This window comes from Periophthalmus magnuspinnatus, chromosome 15 (assembly GCF_009829125.3).
Source record: "Periophthalmus magnuspinnatus isolate fPerMag1 chromosome 15, fPerMag1.2.pri, whole genome shotgun sequence".
NCBI lineage: Eukaryota > Metazoa > Chordata > Actinopteri > Gobiiformes > Gobiidae > Periophthalmus > Periophthalmus magnuspinnatus.
Genome location: NC_047140.1, coordinates 19,905,302 through 19,921,218, shown reverse-complemented (window position 1 = coordinate 19,921,218; position 15,917 = coordinate 19,905,302). Strand labels below are relative to the sequence as shown.

Sequence of the window (15,917 nt, the reverse complement as noted above, 5' to 3'; positions counted from 1 at the left end):
AACACTAATCAGGATTATTCTCAAAAAAACAAACTTTTCTTAATGCCCAACATTGTTAAAGACATTTCCTCCAGTAAATAAATAGCAGAGCGAGACAGTTAAGTAGCTTGTATCTATAATGTGTCATAGAAGTTACAGCTTCAGCTATAATCTTATTGTTGTGCAGAAAAATAGCACAAATTTACCCACTAGTACAAAGAAAAAGTACTCATGATAAACACTGACTCCCAAAAATTATTGTTCCATCTGTAATTTATTGAAGGCTTATTGTGACAGGCCTACAAATGTGTCACTAAGCGTTACTGACAACTTGTAGCTAAAGCGTTTCTTGTGAATTCTTGTGTTAACATCTTCTGCTCAGATTGACAAAGCTGTAATATTTGACAAGAAAAAAATATATACAAAAAAAAGTCCAATATTAAAACAACCTTGTAATTGCAAGACGACTTCTGACAAAGGAAAAATATAGTGAAAAACATATCCTTTACTATTCTATTCTTTTCTCTATACACCTGGGTTATAACAGGTTGCTAGTGAACATTGAATCATGTGTGTTTAGCAAAGAAATTGTGCAAAAATGACAAGGGCCTGCAATAGTCAATATCGAAAGAGAATTATAATTAGTCTAGTGTGGAGTTGATGCGTTCTGAGAGTGAAGATCAGTCCATTGTAATTAAAATGTCTCAAGACACCTTTCTACTGGAATGATTTTTATGTTATGTAGGATGTAGGTAATCAGATTGTCAAGTCTGATTATGGTTGACTTGCAGTTCTAGGCTTCCAGTCAAATTTCAGTCACATAATCACAAATACATGGCATTGCAGGTTTGGTCTCCTTGTTGTCTTCTTGCTGTAGACGTTGCGTTGCTTTTGGTTGTGTTAATTTCACACTCTCTGGCCTTCTATGTGGCGGCCGCCTGAACGAAGCATTGTATGATCTACGATAGGAACCGAACCTCTTCCAGTGTTTGAGTTGGGGCTCTCCTGATTTGTTCCTGCTCCTAAAACTATCTTCGTAGTTGTCATTTTCGGAGTCCCCGTCCCGCTTGGAGGGTTGGCACACCACTATGAAAGCTGCTACTCCAGCCAGAAACAGAGACAGTCCCAGTACGATCATGATGGTGAACTCTGGGTCGTGAATATCGGAAGAATAGGAAAGGGGGAAAGAGGGAGGGGTGGAGGAGGGAGAGAGGGGGGGGGGAGTAGAGGAGTGGAGGAGGCTTGACAGCATGGTCAGGGTGGAGTTGTCTATGCCAATGGGGAAAGTGATGTTGGTGCCTGGATCAGTAGTGTTCATGTTGCCTGGAGACCTAGGAAGAAGAGATTATTTAGATTAGACAATTGAAAGATTTTTCGTAAAGTTGCACTATGTAACTTTTCAAATGGAGGGTCAGTCGCCTGCATATTTCATGGAGAGGGTCTTGCATTGCCTAGAATGTTACACAGTATGACATTAAACTAATTAAACTGACTGGAGACACAAAGATAACTCCATCAGGTCAGATCATGTTTTTAATAAAAAAAATTTGCAATATAGACAACGATAATCACATAAATACTCGATAGATTTGGAACTTTCCAGGTAAAGCAATAACATTGCCATGGAGACAAACATGTGGCATACCCTCCAGCATTAAAGTTGTGCAGTGCACCTTTAAATGGTTGATCCCCTACTGCACTCAATCCTTCATGGAATTAATAGAAAGAGACACAGTTTAGCATTTTGGGTGCCTTAAATGACTTTACTATTTTGAAGTTTTATTAGACATTATTTACAATCCAACAGCCGTCATCTGACAGAGCTTCACAATAAATGTTCATTTGACCGACAGCAACTCAACACTGAAAATGTAAATTTGACCTATCCTTCAAAGCAGGTATTACTAGACAACATTTGATTCTTTATTGAATTAATTTACAATGCATTATTTCTACATTATTTCTGTTCCACATTATTTCTACATTACACTGGAGCCATTTGCTTAGTACAGTTTATCTCTTCCTCAATCCTAATGTTGGTGGGAAAAAGAAATGGATCAAAGTGCCATTGTGGTGGTTTTTCAGACTGTTGTCGTGAGTCAGTGGCCTAACCAGGCAGAGTAAGCATATTTGAGATTAATATTCATATACACATGTACAGGATGCCCCGGACCACTGCCTCTCCTCGCACATGTGTCGAGTGTTTGGCATTTGGAGCAATTATGTAGTTATTAAATCAAGGTCTACACAACAGTAAATGCTTGACAGGCTTTCCTCAACGTAAAACAAATTGGGTTTATTAAAATGGCCCTTGTAAAATACGCTGCTCTCACCTCTTCTAGCTGGTCTCCAATTATCCCCCCTCTCATTTTGTGCGCCCCCATCTTCAGCACAGTAACATTTGTAAATGTCATCGTCCTTAATTCAGCGCAGACAAAGCATGGCTTATCGGTTTAAGGGGAACACATTGGGACGTGAAATTATTTTTAAGACCAAATGCCAGGAAAGCTGTGAAAAGGCCAGTGGAGCGGGAATGGCTCGTTAGAGAGGCAGTTCATTAGTCAGCGACTCCCAAACCCGTACGCACATAGTCCAGGCTATAGACCACTCCATAGAGCAGATAGTGTGATTAGCAACCCTTTGTCTTTGTCTGAGATCTAAACTATAACTACTGTCTTTGTCTATCACCCACTTTTTAAAATCTCAGTTTGAAGCCCTCACACCTTTCTAGCAGGGTTCTGCCATCTGCTTGTTTCCATGGAGATGTTATTGTTTTGCCTGAAATGTTCTACAGTATGGCTTTGGATTTATGTAACTTGCATTTATATATATTTTTATCCCTCCAAAATATCATGAAAAGCATCCTGAAAAACGAATCTGTCACTTAGTCTTGTGGCACCACCTGTTTTTCTCCATGGAGATAGATATGCCATACTGTGGAACATTCCAGGCAAAGCATTAACATTGCTATGGAGACAAGCATGTTACAAACCTGCACCAGAAAAGTTACATAGTCCACCTTTGAACATCAGTATTCTCATTCAGAAATCAATAATGTTTGAAACTCTTAACACCTGGTTTAGTTTATCAGAGTATATTTCCTCTGTACAGATATGGGATATGATCTAGTGTATGGTTCATCGTGTTCTCCATCTATAAGACAGTGATGTTTTCAGTACTTTAATATGTATTGTAAGGTTCTTGTAAGGTTCCTGGCCTCCCCTGTAAAATAGTCAGAATCTTAATGGAACTTTTCTGGTTAAATTAAGGTCAAACAAAAAATCAATACTACATAAAGCTTTCAGTCACTTGTTGGCTGTGACAGTTATTGTGCTTATTTTTTAAATTTTCTTACCATTTTGGGTGACACAAAACAAATTAAAGGTACCACCCACACAGGGCAGAAATAATTTAGACATGGTGTTCTTGAACCTGAGAGCTTCGCTAGAGGCACCTGCTTTTCAGAGGTTATAGCTTTTCATTTAATAGAAAACAAAAAAATGATGTTAACCCAAGTTAGCATTCGTTATAGAGAAATTATTATATCGCTTGATTCATATATGTAGGTTGCAGGGTGATTGTATTCACATTCACATTTAGATTGCTGTAATGTTTGACAAAAGTAGTCCTTGGATATAACCAAATTTCTGTGTAATGAAGCAGAGTGAAACAACCCTTCTGTTATCACAATGCTTTAAAATTAATTTCTATTTTAAAGTAGTTTAGTTCAAAATGTAGAAACTGAATTGTAACCCTAGGCTGTACAGGATTGAAACCAGTACTGCACCATGTTAAATCTATAGGCCTTTTAAACCAACACTCAACCAGGACCAAATCAAGACTAAACCAGGCAGTACCAGACACATTAAGTAGTACACCTCAATGAATTTTTACAGTGGCAAAGGAAACACAAACAAAGTACTAATGAAGTAATGTGCATCATTATAAAAGAACTAAAAAACAAAAATAGAAGTGGACTTTAAAGACAAAGCAGCACCTTGCACTGGCAAATACACGTCTTCTAGTTCTGGGGTAAATGTTTCAAAAGCTTGTGCACAAAGATGAAAATGATTATAAATTTATCAAGAACAGTTTGCAAAGTTATTCATTTGTCCCTGGCTCTTAACTTAAATTTCCTGAAATGCTCATAGTAAACCATTAAAGTGATGGTAAACAAACTGGGTCCATAGACACAAAATGCATAGTCACCCTTAAGGATTTTGGACATTTAAGCAGTAGTATTAAGTATTCACAAACACTGTAATAATATCACCATTATAACCACAAGAAGAAATACATACTCACTCCAACAGTTTGCACCTTGCTCTGTTCCAGTAACTTGAATCAGACTTGCTTGGTGGCTCCAATCCACACTTGTTTTCCCCCCTTAAAGTGCTACTTTCCCAGAAGCTGAGAACTAAGACAGGACAGGGGCAGTAAAAGGGGTGCAAGGGGGTGAAGTCGACCAATGGGACAATTTATATTCTATTGTTTTAACTCAACTCAAGCTAAACTTTTATCCTATTTGTCGGCTAGCATAGAGAATAATAGTCCAGTACTTATTTTGTATGTCTGTAATTGCTATATTTGGTACTTTCTACTTTGGCTTAAAGTCTGATCACCCCCATTTCTGTTGAAATTGGTTCAGTCTGGCGTGTAATACCCCATTCATCACTCTACGATCTGACCCCCCACGCTCTTGTCTCCAGCCCCCCTCCCCTCTCCTCCCCTCTTCACATCTCTTTATAAAGCTAATGAGACTGAAGTTAGGCCCCTTTACTTTAAATGGGGGGAGCAGGAGAGAGGAACAGGCTAAGAGAGGCTTGGGGACTACTGTAAAATGGGGTCTTTAAATGCAAAATACTTAACAATGTATAGTGTCACAATTTATTTACACGTGCTTTCATTTTGTTTGTGAATGGATGACATTTTCAAATACCAGTGATAGTTAGAAAGTAGTGTATGGGGTATGGGAGTAAGTTCTCATTGTATGGTATTATCAGTTTTGCAGGGAATTATTAGACTTTCTATAAACAGCTCAAACAAACTGAACTGAACTGTATGATTGTATAGAAATATCTAGATGAATGGAGACAAATAAATAGAAGAATGCCCTCTGCAAACAACCCAATAGCGTGTCTGAGGTTGAGATTTCTACAAATATGTTCTGAAATGTATTGGATTTTTGGACAGATATGTCTATTTACAGCAGGTGCTGCCAGGATGTGATTTTTAAAAAAAAGTTTTAAATAACACACTACTGAATGTGTGCTTTCTTAAGCTTTTGGCATATTCACTTGCTCTTTTTTTATTGAGTTTGAGTGCACTTTCTGAAAGGACACATCTAACTTATATATTGTCCGTCGGTAATAGAACAAGTACAGCCTTACCAGTATGTTGTGGAGTAAACATTGAATATGGAAAAAATAAGTTGACCTCACCTAGCATTACAAAGGTTTTAGAAATTCTTACACTTCACCAAGAAACCCCCCGGAGATATCCTGATACCTGTGCATATATTTCACTGTGTTCTACCTGGCCACACTTGCTGGGGTTTCTACACTGTGTGCTAGCAGTTATTGAATATTCACTTTGAGAGCATAGCCACAGGTTTGGACTTGTCCCCAGTGCAGTGTGGACTCTTCCAGTGCCAGAAGCTGTGTCTCTCCCTGGACAATACCACTCAATGACACCAACAATTCTGCCTCTGCCGAGCATACTGCACTATTTATCAGTAGTGGTCTGGCAATCCTGGCTCTCTGTCCAAATCTATTTTTTTGCGTGTTTTCTTGGCCGTTTGCCAGTGGACAGTAGAGCCGAGACTGTGCCATTGGAAATTCTCCTCCAAACAGTGCTGGGGTTACTGTGGCAACTGTCCTAGATCAACAAGGAAGTGCTCAGAAGTGCTAATCTACTGGAAGCATTGAATTAAAAGGCAGTCCATGAAATTAGAGCTACACAAATTTTTTTGCACTAACTATACTGTTACTGTATATATAATTATAATGCAGATTAATCTAAATGAACCTATAGTGAATACATGTGAGGAGTCATGGTTGGCTATTCAAAACTCAAAACCATTGTATGTTTACTCCACATAAATATATAATGCATTGTTTTCCCACCCTTTTGTTAAATGTACAATATGCAACTTTCTATTTACAACAGAAATAAAAGTTTCAAATAGGAAGTTAGATAAATGTCATACTGTGGAAGATTATAGTCAAAGGAACAACATTTCCATGAAAACAAGCATGTGCAGCCCACCTCTAGACCAAATAGCAGTCAGCTCTGTGGAGATGCAGTCTGGCCTGCTAAAGATGAACTACTGATTAGTCAAAGTGCAGTTTCAAACATTATGATATTTGTAAAATTTGTGTGTCCTTGCCATTTTAAATTCTTTAGTAATATGGTCCTTACATATGCCATACAACTATATGCAAGAACCAGGTGCCAAAAGTGGTTTTAGCACCTGGTCACTTTTAGCACCTCTAAAACTTACAAGTGCTATAAGAAAGAGTCACATACAACATACAACTCAATGGAAATGGTTGTTTACACATACCACCTTGGGTTCTAGGGGCTTTGTATTCACTTTTATTTGTTGATTTATGGCAATGGCAATTCACATTTAAATTACTGCAATGTAATAATGTTTGACAAAAGTAGTCCTGGGATACAACCAAACTCCCATGTTTACAGTGAAATACTTGGAGGAACTGGACTGAAACCTAGGTCTACAAGATCTAAACCAGTACTACAACATCACATCTACAGGGCCTTTAAACCAGAACTAAACCAGATTTAAACTAGGACTAAACCAGGACTAATGAACTAATGTTATTGCCCTATTGCCCATTCCGATTGTGTGATTTTTTTTTTTTTTTTTTCATGATTTCAGTATATTTTTCCCAATAAATGTGTCATTTTGTTTGTACAGGTGCAGGCTACAGATGCAGACCAAGGAGAGAATGGCAGAGTCTTGTACAGGATCCTCAATGGTAACAACCAAACAATGAACTTTAACATAAAATGTCTCAAACTTGAAATGTATTCTTATATTATATGTTGTGTTATGTTTCAGGGAACAGTAACGGGTGGTTCAGCATAAATAACCAGACTGGACTGATCACACGTGGTCGCAGAGCTTTGGACCGAGAGACCAGCAGCTCTCATGTGCTAGAGGTGGAAGCGTTTAACAGTGACGAGGGGAGCATGAGGAGCTCCGTCAGGGTAAGGAAAGAAATAAAAATAAAATTTATGTTTTAGTCTTATTTTAATTAGGGCTTGGGTTTTCCTTGTTCCAATAAGACAAGCAATTGATTAGTGAATAAATGTGTCAGTAACATGGAGATTCTTATTGTAGGACCTGTATTTTTGTGTCCTATCTTGACATGTTTTGGCAGCACTCTGCTGCCTAAATCGATTTTGGTTTAAATTGGCTGACCAGACACACCTCACATGACACTTCTGAGGAGGGCAGCAGGATGCAGCAACTTTTCTATTGCAGAATCTGCTCCCCCTGCTTGTTGCCTTGGAGATGTTATTGCTTTGTCTGGAAGGTTTCACTGTATGGATTTAAACTTATCTATGTCCCTGGAGACAGATAGGTGACACCAGGTAAAACTTGTAGCAATAACACATGCTTTTCAAGGTATATTTCAGGAATCAAATTTGTAATTGAAACAGTACAAGATGGCTAAATATAATGCAATACTGTGGAGCTTTCCAGGCAATAACATCTCCTTGAAGATGAATGATCCCCCAACAGATAAGTTACATAGTGCACCTGTAATCTGTTGCAGGTGATAGTTTATGTGGATGATGCCAACGATGAGGTGCCAGTGTTTACGCAGCAGCAGTACAACCGCCTGAGCCTCAGAGAGACCGCGGGCATCGGCACCTCCGTCATTGTGGTTCGAGCCACTGACCCTGACACTGGTGAGAATATTGTCATGTTATAAAAATCATTCTAGTGAACAGTATTTATTGAATCTAGCAGTGGCCGATATTGACAAAAATGAATATCTCAATGTTTTTTTGAACTTCCTTGTTGATAACATTCATATGATGACAGCAGCACATCACAAATGTGCTAAAATGCACCTATAAATGTCACAGTTAAGGTTAAAATATAGCACAAAATAATTAATGGGCCATGAAATGAAGCACAGAATGCATAATATTGTATACCTTTATTTGAAAGAATACACTGCAAGTTTGTTTTATTTATTTAGAATGAGCTCTTCTGTTGCAGCCAAAATACTTCGTATTCTAGTTTTGCATATCTCCATATATGGGCCTTTAATTCAACTACTTTTTCACTTTAACCTAATTTAAATATGTGTCTCTGTAGGTATATTGTAAGAAATTAAGTATTTTTTTCTTTGGGTCTTCTTGTTTAACCTTACCATAATAAACGGCATACTAAGGGTTAAATATGTCACATTATTCTGCAAAATCTCTTGTAAATCTCCACTTGCGGTAGTATCAAAACATGTTTTCAAATATACATGACATTCAGCCTGACTTTAACACTTCTGCTACTCGTCAGACTTCCTCTTTTTGCTTCCTGTTTTATGATTTTTTTTCCTCCTCGTGTGACGCATCAGGTCTACAGCCAGCTTCCAAAACAGTAAAACACAGCACGAAGAAATTATACAACTCAGCCTAATTTGATAATGCAAAACTGAAGTAGGTCGCAGCTATTGACTCCAGAGTTTAAAAAGACAAAATTGTATTTACCAGTGGTACCTAGGTTACATTTTCATAACTTTTTCATATATTTTATTCATTTTATTCATATATTTTGTTCTTATTTTGTTGTACAATTAACATAAACTTTTTCTCCCAATTTGTGTATCAAAAACTGCACCACCTTGTAAAAAAAATCTCTTGTGATTTTTCTAGTACTACAATTGTGACTATATTTGCAATATGTATATTTAAAAACTCCAGGAGTGTTATCATTTTAAATAAGACTGAAATTTGAACTACTAAACTAATACAGGATCCCATGCAGTTTAGAACATGTTTGTAATAGTCTAAACTACAGGTACAAGATTTTTTTATAAAAAAAAAAAAACTCTTTACTTTATATTGACTCTCTTGTTTGTGTTTTTCTAGGCGACGGAGGAGCTGTCGCCTATGACATCGTATCTGGAGCTGATAGAAAGTTCCAGGTGGACTCTAGTACTGGACTGGTCACTACAGTGGAGTATCTGGACTACGAGACCAAAACCACTTATTTAATGAACATCTCTGCAACCGATCAGGCCCCTCCATTTCACAAAGGCTACTGCACTGTTTATGTCACACTGCTGAATGAGGCGGATGAGGCTGTGGCCTTCTTTTCAGCAGGTTATGAGGCCTCATTGAGAGAAAACATCGCCACGGGAACAGAGGTGGTCCAAGTACAAGCCCAGTCTGCGGACAATCTGAACCAGTTGACCTACCGCTTTGACCCAGACACCTCCCCTGTGGCTCTGGCCCTTTTCAGGATAGACAGCGTAACCGTGAGTATCAAAGCATGGAAGAAAAGAGCACAAAAATAGTGTTGATTTTAGGTGAAAATATTCCAAGATCTCGTGAGGCCAAATTGCCATATTGTGCACTTATGCTTACAAGTTATATTTCTTGAGAAGTTGTAGTTCCAAAGGCAGTGCTACAAAGACAGCAAAACATATTAAATAAAGTAAATCAAAAATGGTGAGGTCAAAATTGTGAAAAATGCCGCAGTCTGTCTTGGTATTTGCCTGATGAAGGCCTAGTTGCCAAAACGTTGCTGCTCTGCTGTACATAAAGCTCACTTTTTGCAAGATAGACAAAGATAGACAATTTTAGATTTTTACAAGCATTACACACACGCACCTGGCTTCAGAAATACAATGTATCAAGCATCCTCTTACAATTATCCCCATCTTACAATTTATTTATTATAAATGATGTCAAAATCTCGTCTTGTCTTGTTCTCCTGGACTCAATCTTGTCTCTCTTGTAGAAATAGTTTCTTGTCCCGTCCCTCAAAAATACTATATCAACATACACATATATAATATCAAATATATAATGATAAAAAAATACTTATTAAAGACTTTTACAGTCAGTACAGTACAGGTATTATTATTTTGTTGTCCTGTTTTTGTTATTATGTAAACAATAAAAATTTGATCACAAAAAAAAAAAGACTTTTACAGTCATGTGCATTTCTTTTTTTTTTTTTGGCACAAATGTTCAATAATTACATAGTTAATTTTATGTAATGTTGATCATTAACAATTGCTAAATGTCATACTGTGGTAATGGTTGCATCACAAAAAAATTAAAAGGATGAAGATTCAGCATAAAACGAGACAATTATTAAAATACAAAGATAAACTATGATTTTAAAATGTTAAAAATATGTCTTTGCTGTAGTAGATGTCTCATTTAGTTGTACAAATTTTGCTGATTTGAAAATGTGTAAGATTTGTAAAACTTTCTCTTGTGACTCACTGATTCTTACTAAATCCCTGCTACTATGACAGCAACTATTTTTCAACCTTTCAGCATTTTTCTTCGTTACAACACTTCTGACTTCGTGGAAACCTACTGATTTCACAGATTTTAAATATGATTCACTTTCTAATCCTAACTTCAAGAATCTCTGCCACAATTTTACCAGTTGTATTATTTACCACTAATCTGCAACCATTTTACACAACATTAGGCTGCTACTGAAGGACATTATCATAATAATTTAGTGTGAAACCAATGTGTGCAACTTTTGTTGATTTATTTATTTTTAATAATTCTAAAATAGTAGTATCACATCCAGAAAATCTTCATTGTCATTGTCAATGAGCAAAATAGGAATGTGTCTTAGCAATTTGATGCAACAAAAAACAAGGAGTCATAAAGATAAAACAGAAGGCATGTATAAAAATAAGGTTTTCTTGTTTTGTTTTTTTTTACTTGGCTACTTCTCTATACAAAATTTACAATATGGACAGATCAACAGCCGAAAACAGGTTGTACAAATTTGGGCTGCATAATTAATCACAATCACACTGAAAGCACATCTTGCATGGTTCCACATATCATCAGTTCCATTTTGTTCAAACTATCTTATCTTATTCTGCATAGAAATTGCTAACCCTGTAGTTTACATCTGTACAAACATGTTCTGAAATGTGATTCTTGCATTAGTTTGTGAGTCCAAATTTGAGTCTTGTCAATTCTTCTGGTCTTGTTTAAAATTGACATGAACATGAAAACATACATCACAAATCTAATCTAAATCACAATGCTTGTCAGAAAGGTCGCAGTTTAATCTTTTTTCCCAAATGGTTCAGCCCTAGTACAAATAGCCTACATTGTTACTATGAATATAGTACAGTATATATGTCAGCCATAAAAAATGAACTATGTCTTGTTTTGTTCTGGTGGAGCCCTTCTTATCTGTAAACGTGTCTTTTGGGATTTGTGTCTTGTCCCACCCATGGTTAAAAAATATAAACTGTTTTAAATGTTTTTGCATTAGGGAGGTAGTTTGGACTTAAATGGCATAATAATAATTTGCTGAGTTTTATTTGGCCCTACAGACAATGCAGTAAAACAGTATATATCTGATTTTGTATCTTCAAAGTCTGACCATAGTTTCTGCTCCTTCTATTACCAACAGTGTGACTGAATAACACCTCCTCAGTGCTCAATGATTTTGGCTCTCTTGTTGGTGCATGGCTGTAAGCTGATCAAAGAGCCTGTTACTTTGAAGTTTTAGATCAGATATACTGACTTTTCTTGTTCTTTTTGCTGTTCAATTCCACACTTGTAACTTTTGGGGAAATGTGTGGTGTTGAGTGAAATAATTATGAGAAAATGGTCTGATATTTTGTATATTTATAGGGTCGAATCACAGTGACAGGCTTACTGGACAGAGAGAAGGGAGACACATACACTTTGACTGTTGTAGCTGATGACGGAGGTCCCAAAAAAGACTCAACTGTGGTGCGTAAGCTTTTTAAAAATAGCTAATTTTTTGCATTTTTATTCTAAGTAGTTTCACTATACTATGTTTGCATTTATAGAAATCTTAACAGCATTCATTTTTCATTCATGCTGCTTTGGATTAACAGAAGGTAAGAGTATGTTTTCTACAATAAATCATTTGAGTTTTTATGTTGTATGCCCATACCATATTTTGTAATGTAAATGATGAGTATAGAGTTGTTTAATGTCAATATATGAAAGTATAAGTTGTAAGGTATTTTTAAATGGGTCCTATAAAGATTCACAAAGGTAAGTCTTAAAGCAAAATTAGTCTTGATCCAGTACAGAAGCATTGTACAAGGAGCTCATGGGGTCAAAATAAGACTCCTGCGTGCTGTCTGCATCTCATTAGAAAGCATGTTTGATTATCAGGAAGTTTGTGTAGCATGCTAGTTGTTGTTATCATTTTACCATAATAACAAAACTACACTGGTCTCTGAGAGTTGTCAAAAGCGCTTATCAACTCACTGTGGTGAATTTTTAGGATGTTCAGAATGCATAAGGTTACTGAGGAACTTTGGACCACCGCAAACCATTTAAAATAAACGAGTTCTGTTTTTCACATTTTTAAGACAGTAAAAATCTTGTACAGTGCCTTTAAGGACATTTCAGAGTTGGTATTTTTAAATATGTTACCTCTCTCAGGTTTCTATTACAATCCTGGATGAAAATGACAACAGCCCAGAGTTTGACATCACGTCGGACACGTCTGTGGACATCTTTGAAGACACACCTATGGGCAAGAAAGTGGCTGTGGTTTTGGCCAGAGACAAAGACGCTGGTTTGAATGGACTGGTAAGAAGCACGAAAACATTTCAAGTTTCGCATTATGCAAGAGCAAGCACGTTTTCTTTCTTGAGCCAAATGCTGAGCTATGGTAGATCTACTTTGTGACTCATTTCAGACGTCATAAAATCCCCAGTGAAATAAGACGTCTGAAAAGAGGTAAAAGAAGATTTTTCTCAGTTCAGTGTTAGGCAGGGAGATATGTAAAAAAAACAACAACAAATGACTCCGTTTTATTCCTCATGTTGATCAATCATGATTTTCAATTTATTTTTTTTTCTTAATAACAGTGTATGAAAATGGCTTACTCTATAAATTGTGTGAACATAATAAAACAAGTCATATTTATCAAAGTTTGAACTCCAAATATACGCTTCCACTGACAGACTTGACTGTAGACCTCTCAATTTAAAATCCCCACACTGATTATTGATTATTTGAAACTATTGAGTCAATTTGAGTCTCTTGTTTATTTAATTAAATGCACATCCATAGTTGAATGTGACTTAACACTTGAGTTAAAGTTAGTTGTGCCATATTAGACCCACTGAATAACCACACTTTCTGTACTGACTGTCTTATATCAAGCTCTATCCCACATACTAAGTCAATAAGATGTTCCTCAAAATTGTTTTAAGCTGGAACAAAACCCAAAATGTAATGTACGCTTAGAAAATCCTATTCCTATGACAGTATGACTTGCAAAACTTGTACCTCTTTTTCTTAAATTGACACACTCCTTATCTATTTTCCTCCAGGTGAACTTCACTCTGGTGGCTGGGAACATGCAGGATGTGTTTAAAATAAAGACGGTGAACCACACGTACGGAGAGGTCTTTGTCAATGCCTTTTTGGACAGAGAGTCAGTGGACCGCTACCTACTCAAGGTCAGTACATGGTCAATTAACACATGACATCAACAAATCTGACTTTTACTCCAAAACGATAGTGCAGTTGCTTTCAAACTTTTCACACCAAGTATCACTAAAGAAAAAGAAAATATTTGGCTTGCAGAGTACCACCAGATCTGAATCCAAGTATATAACAGAAACCTAAACCTGGTCTAAAAGTGGACGACATAATTTCCGCTGTACTTCTGAACAAGACATTTTCCAAAGGAGGACAAAAAATCAGATAAAATATTCCACATCCTGAAGAGCTGTCCAAGTACCACCTGAAGGAGACTGACATACCACCGCTTGAGAAACACTGAAATAACGTGTTCAAAATCTCACATTTCTCAAAACAGCATATAATCTGTTTCTGTATAGCTTAAACATGTGCTAGAGTGTATGTATTTTAAAGTACGCTCTGAACATGTCTGTCTGCATACTGTATGTTGCAGGTGAGGGCCACAGACAATGGTGCCCCTCCCAGGTACACGGACCACTCTCTCACCATCAACATCCTGGACGTGAACGACAACGCTCCAGTGATCCAGAGCCAGAGGGGCTACAACGTCAGCATCAGCGAGGTGGGATATCTATACACTCTATACACATCTATACATTCATATCATAAAAATTAATTATAATTTGAGCAAATACAAAAATACTATTTAGGAATATTGTGAAAGTGGTCAGAATTGGTATTATGTCACAAAAGGCTATAGTCTGATATGGATTTGTCTTGTTGCTATGGCCAAAAAATGATTTAAAAATTGTTAGAAGATATATTGGTGCCAAATATCGGCTCAATTTTCAATATCAGACCAATAATGATATCTAGTAAAACCCTATAATCATAGGCAAGTTATATTGTTACAGTACACTTAAGTATATTAAGTATAATATTAAGAAATAATATGTGGGTTAGTAAAAGTAACTACTGCCTTCTTCTTGACCTCACTTTTGTGTGATAAATTCTTGGCAATATTCTTGGCTTATTGCTGAATTTCTCTTCTTCTCAATTTTCTCTTCAACCCAACAATTATTTTACTTTCATGTCTAAAAAAAAATAAAAAAATATTAATTTTCTTCCCCTAATCAACCATTATATATTCTAACACACCCCTAATGTTACTTGCTGTGCAGAATGTTGGAGGTGGTACGTCTGTCCTCCGTGTCATTGCCACTGATCGGGACATCGGGCCAAACGCCATGTTGTTTTATTACATCACCTCTGGAAACCAGGACCTGACGTTCCGCATGGACCGTGTTACCGGAGAGATGGTGACTCGTCCCGCCCCTCCAGATCGGGAACGCCAAGAAGAGTACCTCCTCACTGTCACCGTAGAGGATGACGGGAACCCACCACTATCAGTAAGAAACAACAACGGAATACAATGGCTAAACAATTGTCTCCTCCTATTGTTGTGAATATAAGCTAAAAAGGGAGGAATTCATTCTCTGCATTGGACCCATCTTGGGAAAATCTGGTTTAGTATTCATCAAGATAATTTTGTCTTCCAGTACATTTTTTTTAAGAAAAGTATTTTTTAAAGGTGCACTTTGTAACTTTTCTGGTGGGGGAGTCTGCCACCGGCTTCTCTCAATAGAGATGTTGTTGCTTTGGGTGGAATACTCCGCAGTATGGTATTAAACTTTTCTCTCTTGTATTTATTCAATTACACATCTCCGCAGTGGTAGCTGGCTTAGTGATCAGCCATACTGTGGAACATTCCAGGCAAAGCATTATATATCTATGAAGAAAAGCAAAAGAATGTCACATCACACTTATTTAAGTAGAATAAACAGGATCTGGGTTTTGCTTTATGTCAGACGCCTAACCCTCTTCATTTATGCAGACTTGGGACAGACATAAACGATATCATGACGTCTTGTGACCGCTTCATGCCTACATCTACATACACATAAATATATGCTACTTATGAAGTATTTCCACGCGGATCATGGCCAGGAGTTGTTTTTAAACGATGAATGAGTCAGAGATGACAGATCGAGCTCAAAGTCTCCTTCTGACATGTTTCCTGCTTTTTTCAGTCAGTCTCAGACAATTTGAGCCCGGGGCAGTATACACCCTGGACAGTTGCCATTGTGCTATTGCTAGGCATGTGGATTTTAGAGCGAAGAACTTTTATTAACAGGGCTTACACGAGCATTCACATCGCAATGTGGTTAAGCACTTTAGATTTACCAATTCATTTAGTAATCCCTGCATTT

General features: G+C 37.0%; 1 protein-coding gene across 1 annotated transcript in view; it reads left to right on the top strand.

Moving 5' to 3' along the window:
• The window catches only part of cdh23 (cadherin-related 23), a 246,948-nt gene that overhangs the window by 181,979 nt on the left and 49,052 nt on the right, over positions 1–15,917 (top strand). The window contains exons 27-36 of the mRNA XM_055227160.1: positions 6,920–6,980; positions 7,064–7,212; positions 7,785–7,920; positions 9,106–9,494; positions 11,866–11,967; positions 12,096–12,098; positions 12,655–12,804; positions 13,554–13,682; positions 14,141–14,269; positions 14,829–15,056. Coding sequence (XP_055083135.1) covers positions 6,920–6,980; positions 7,064–7,212; positions 7,785–7,920; positions 9,106–9,494; positions 11,866–11,967; positions 12,096–12,098; positions 12,655–12,804; positions 13,554–13,682; positions 14,141–14,269; positions 14,829–15,056 — 1,476 coding nt within the window. The remainder of the gene's footprint in view (positions 1–6,919; positions 6,981–7,063; positions 7,213–7,784; positions 7,921–9,105; positions 9,495–11,865; positions 11,968–12,095; positions 12,099–12,654; positions 12,805–13,553; positions 13,683–14,140; positions 14,270–14,828; positions 15,057–15,917) is intronic.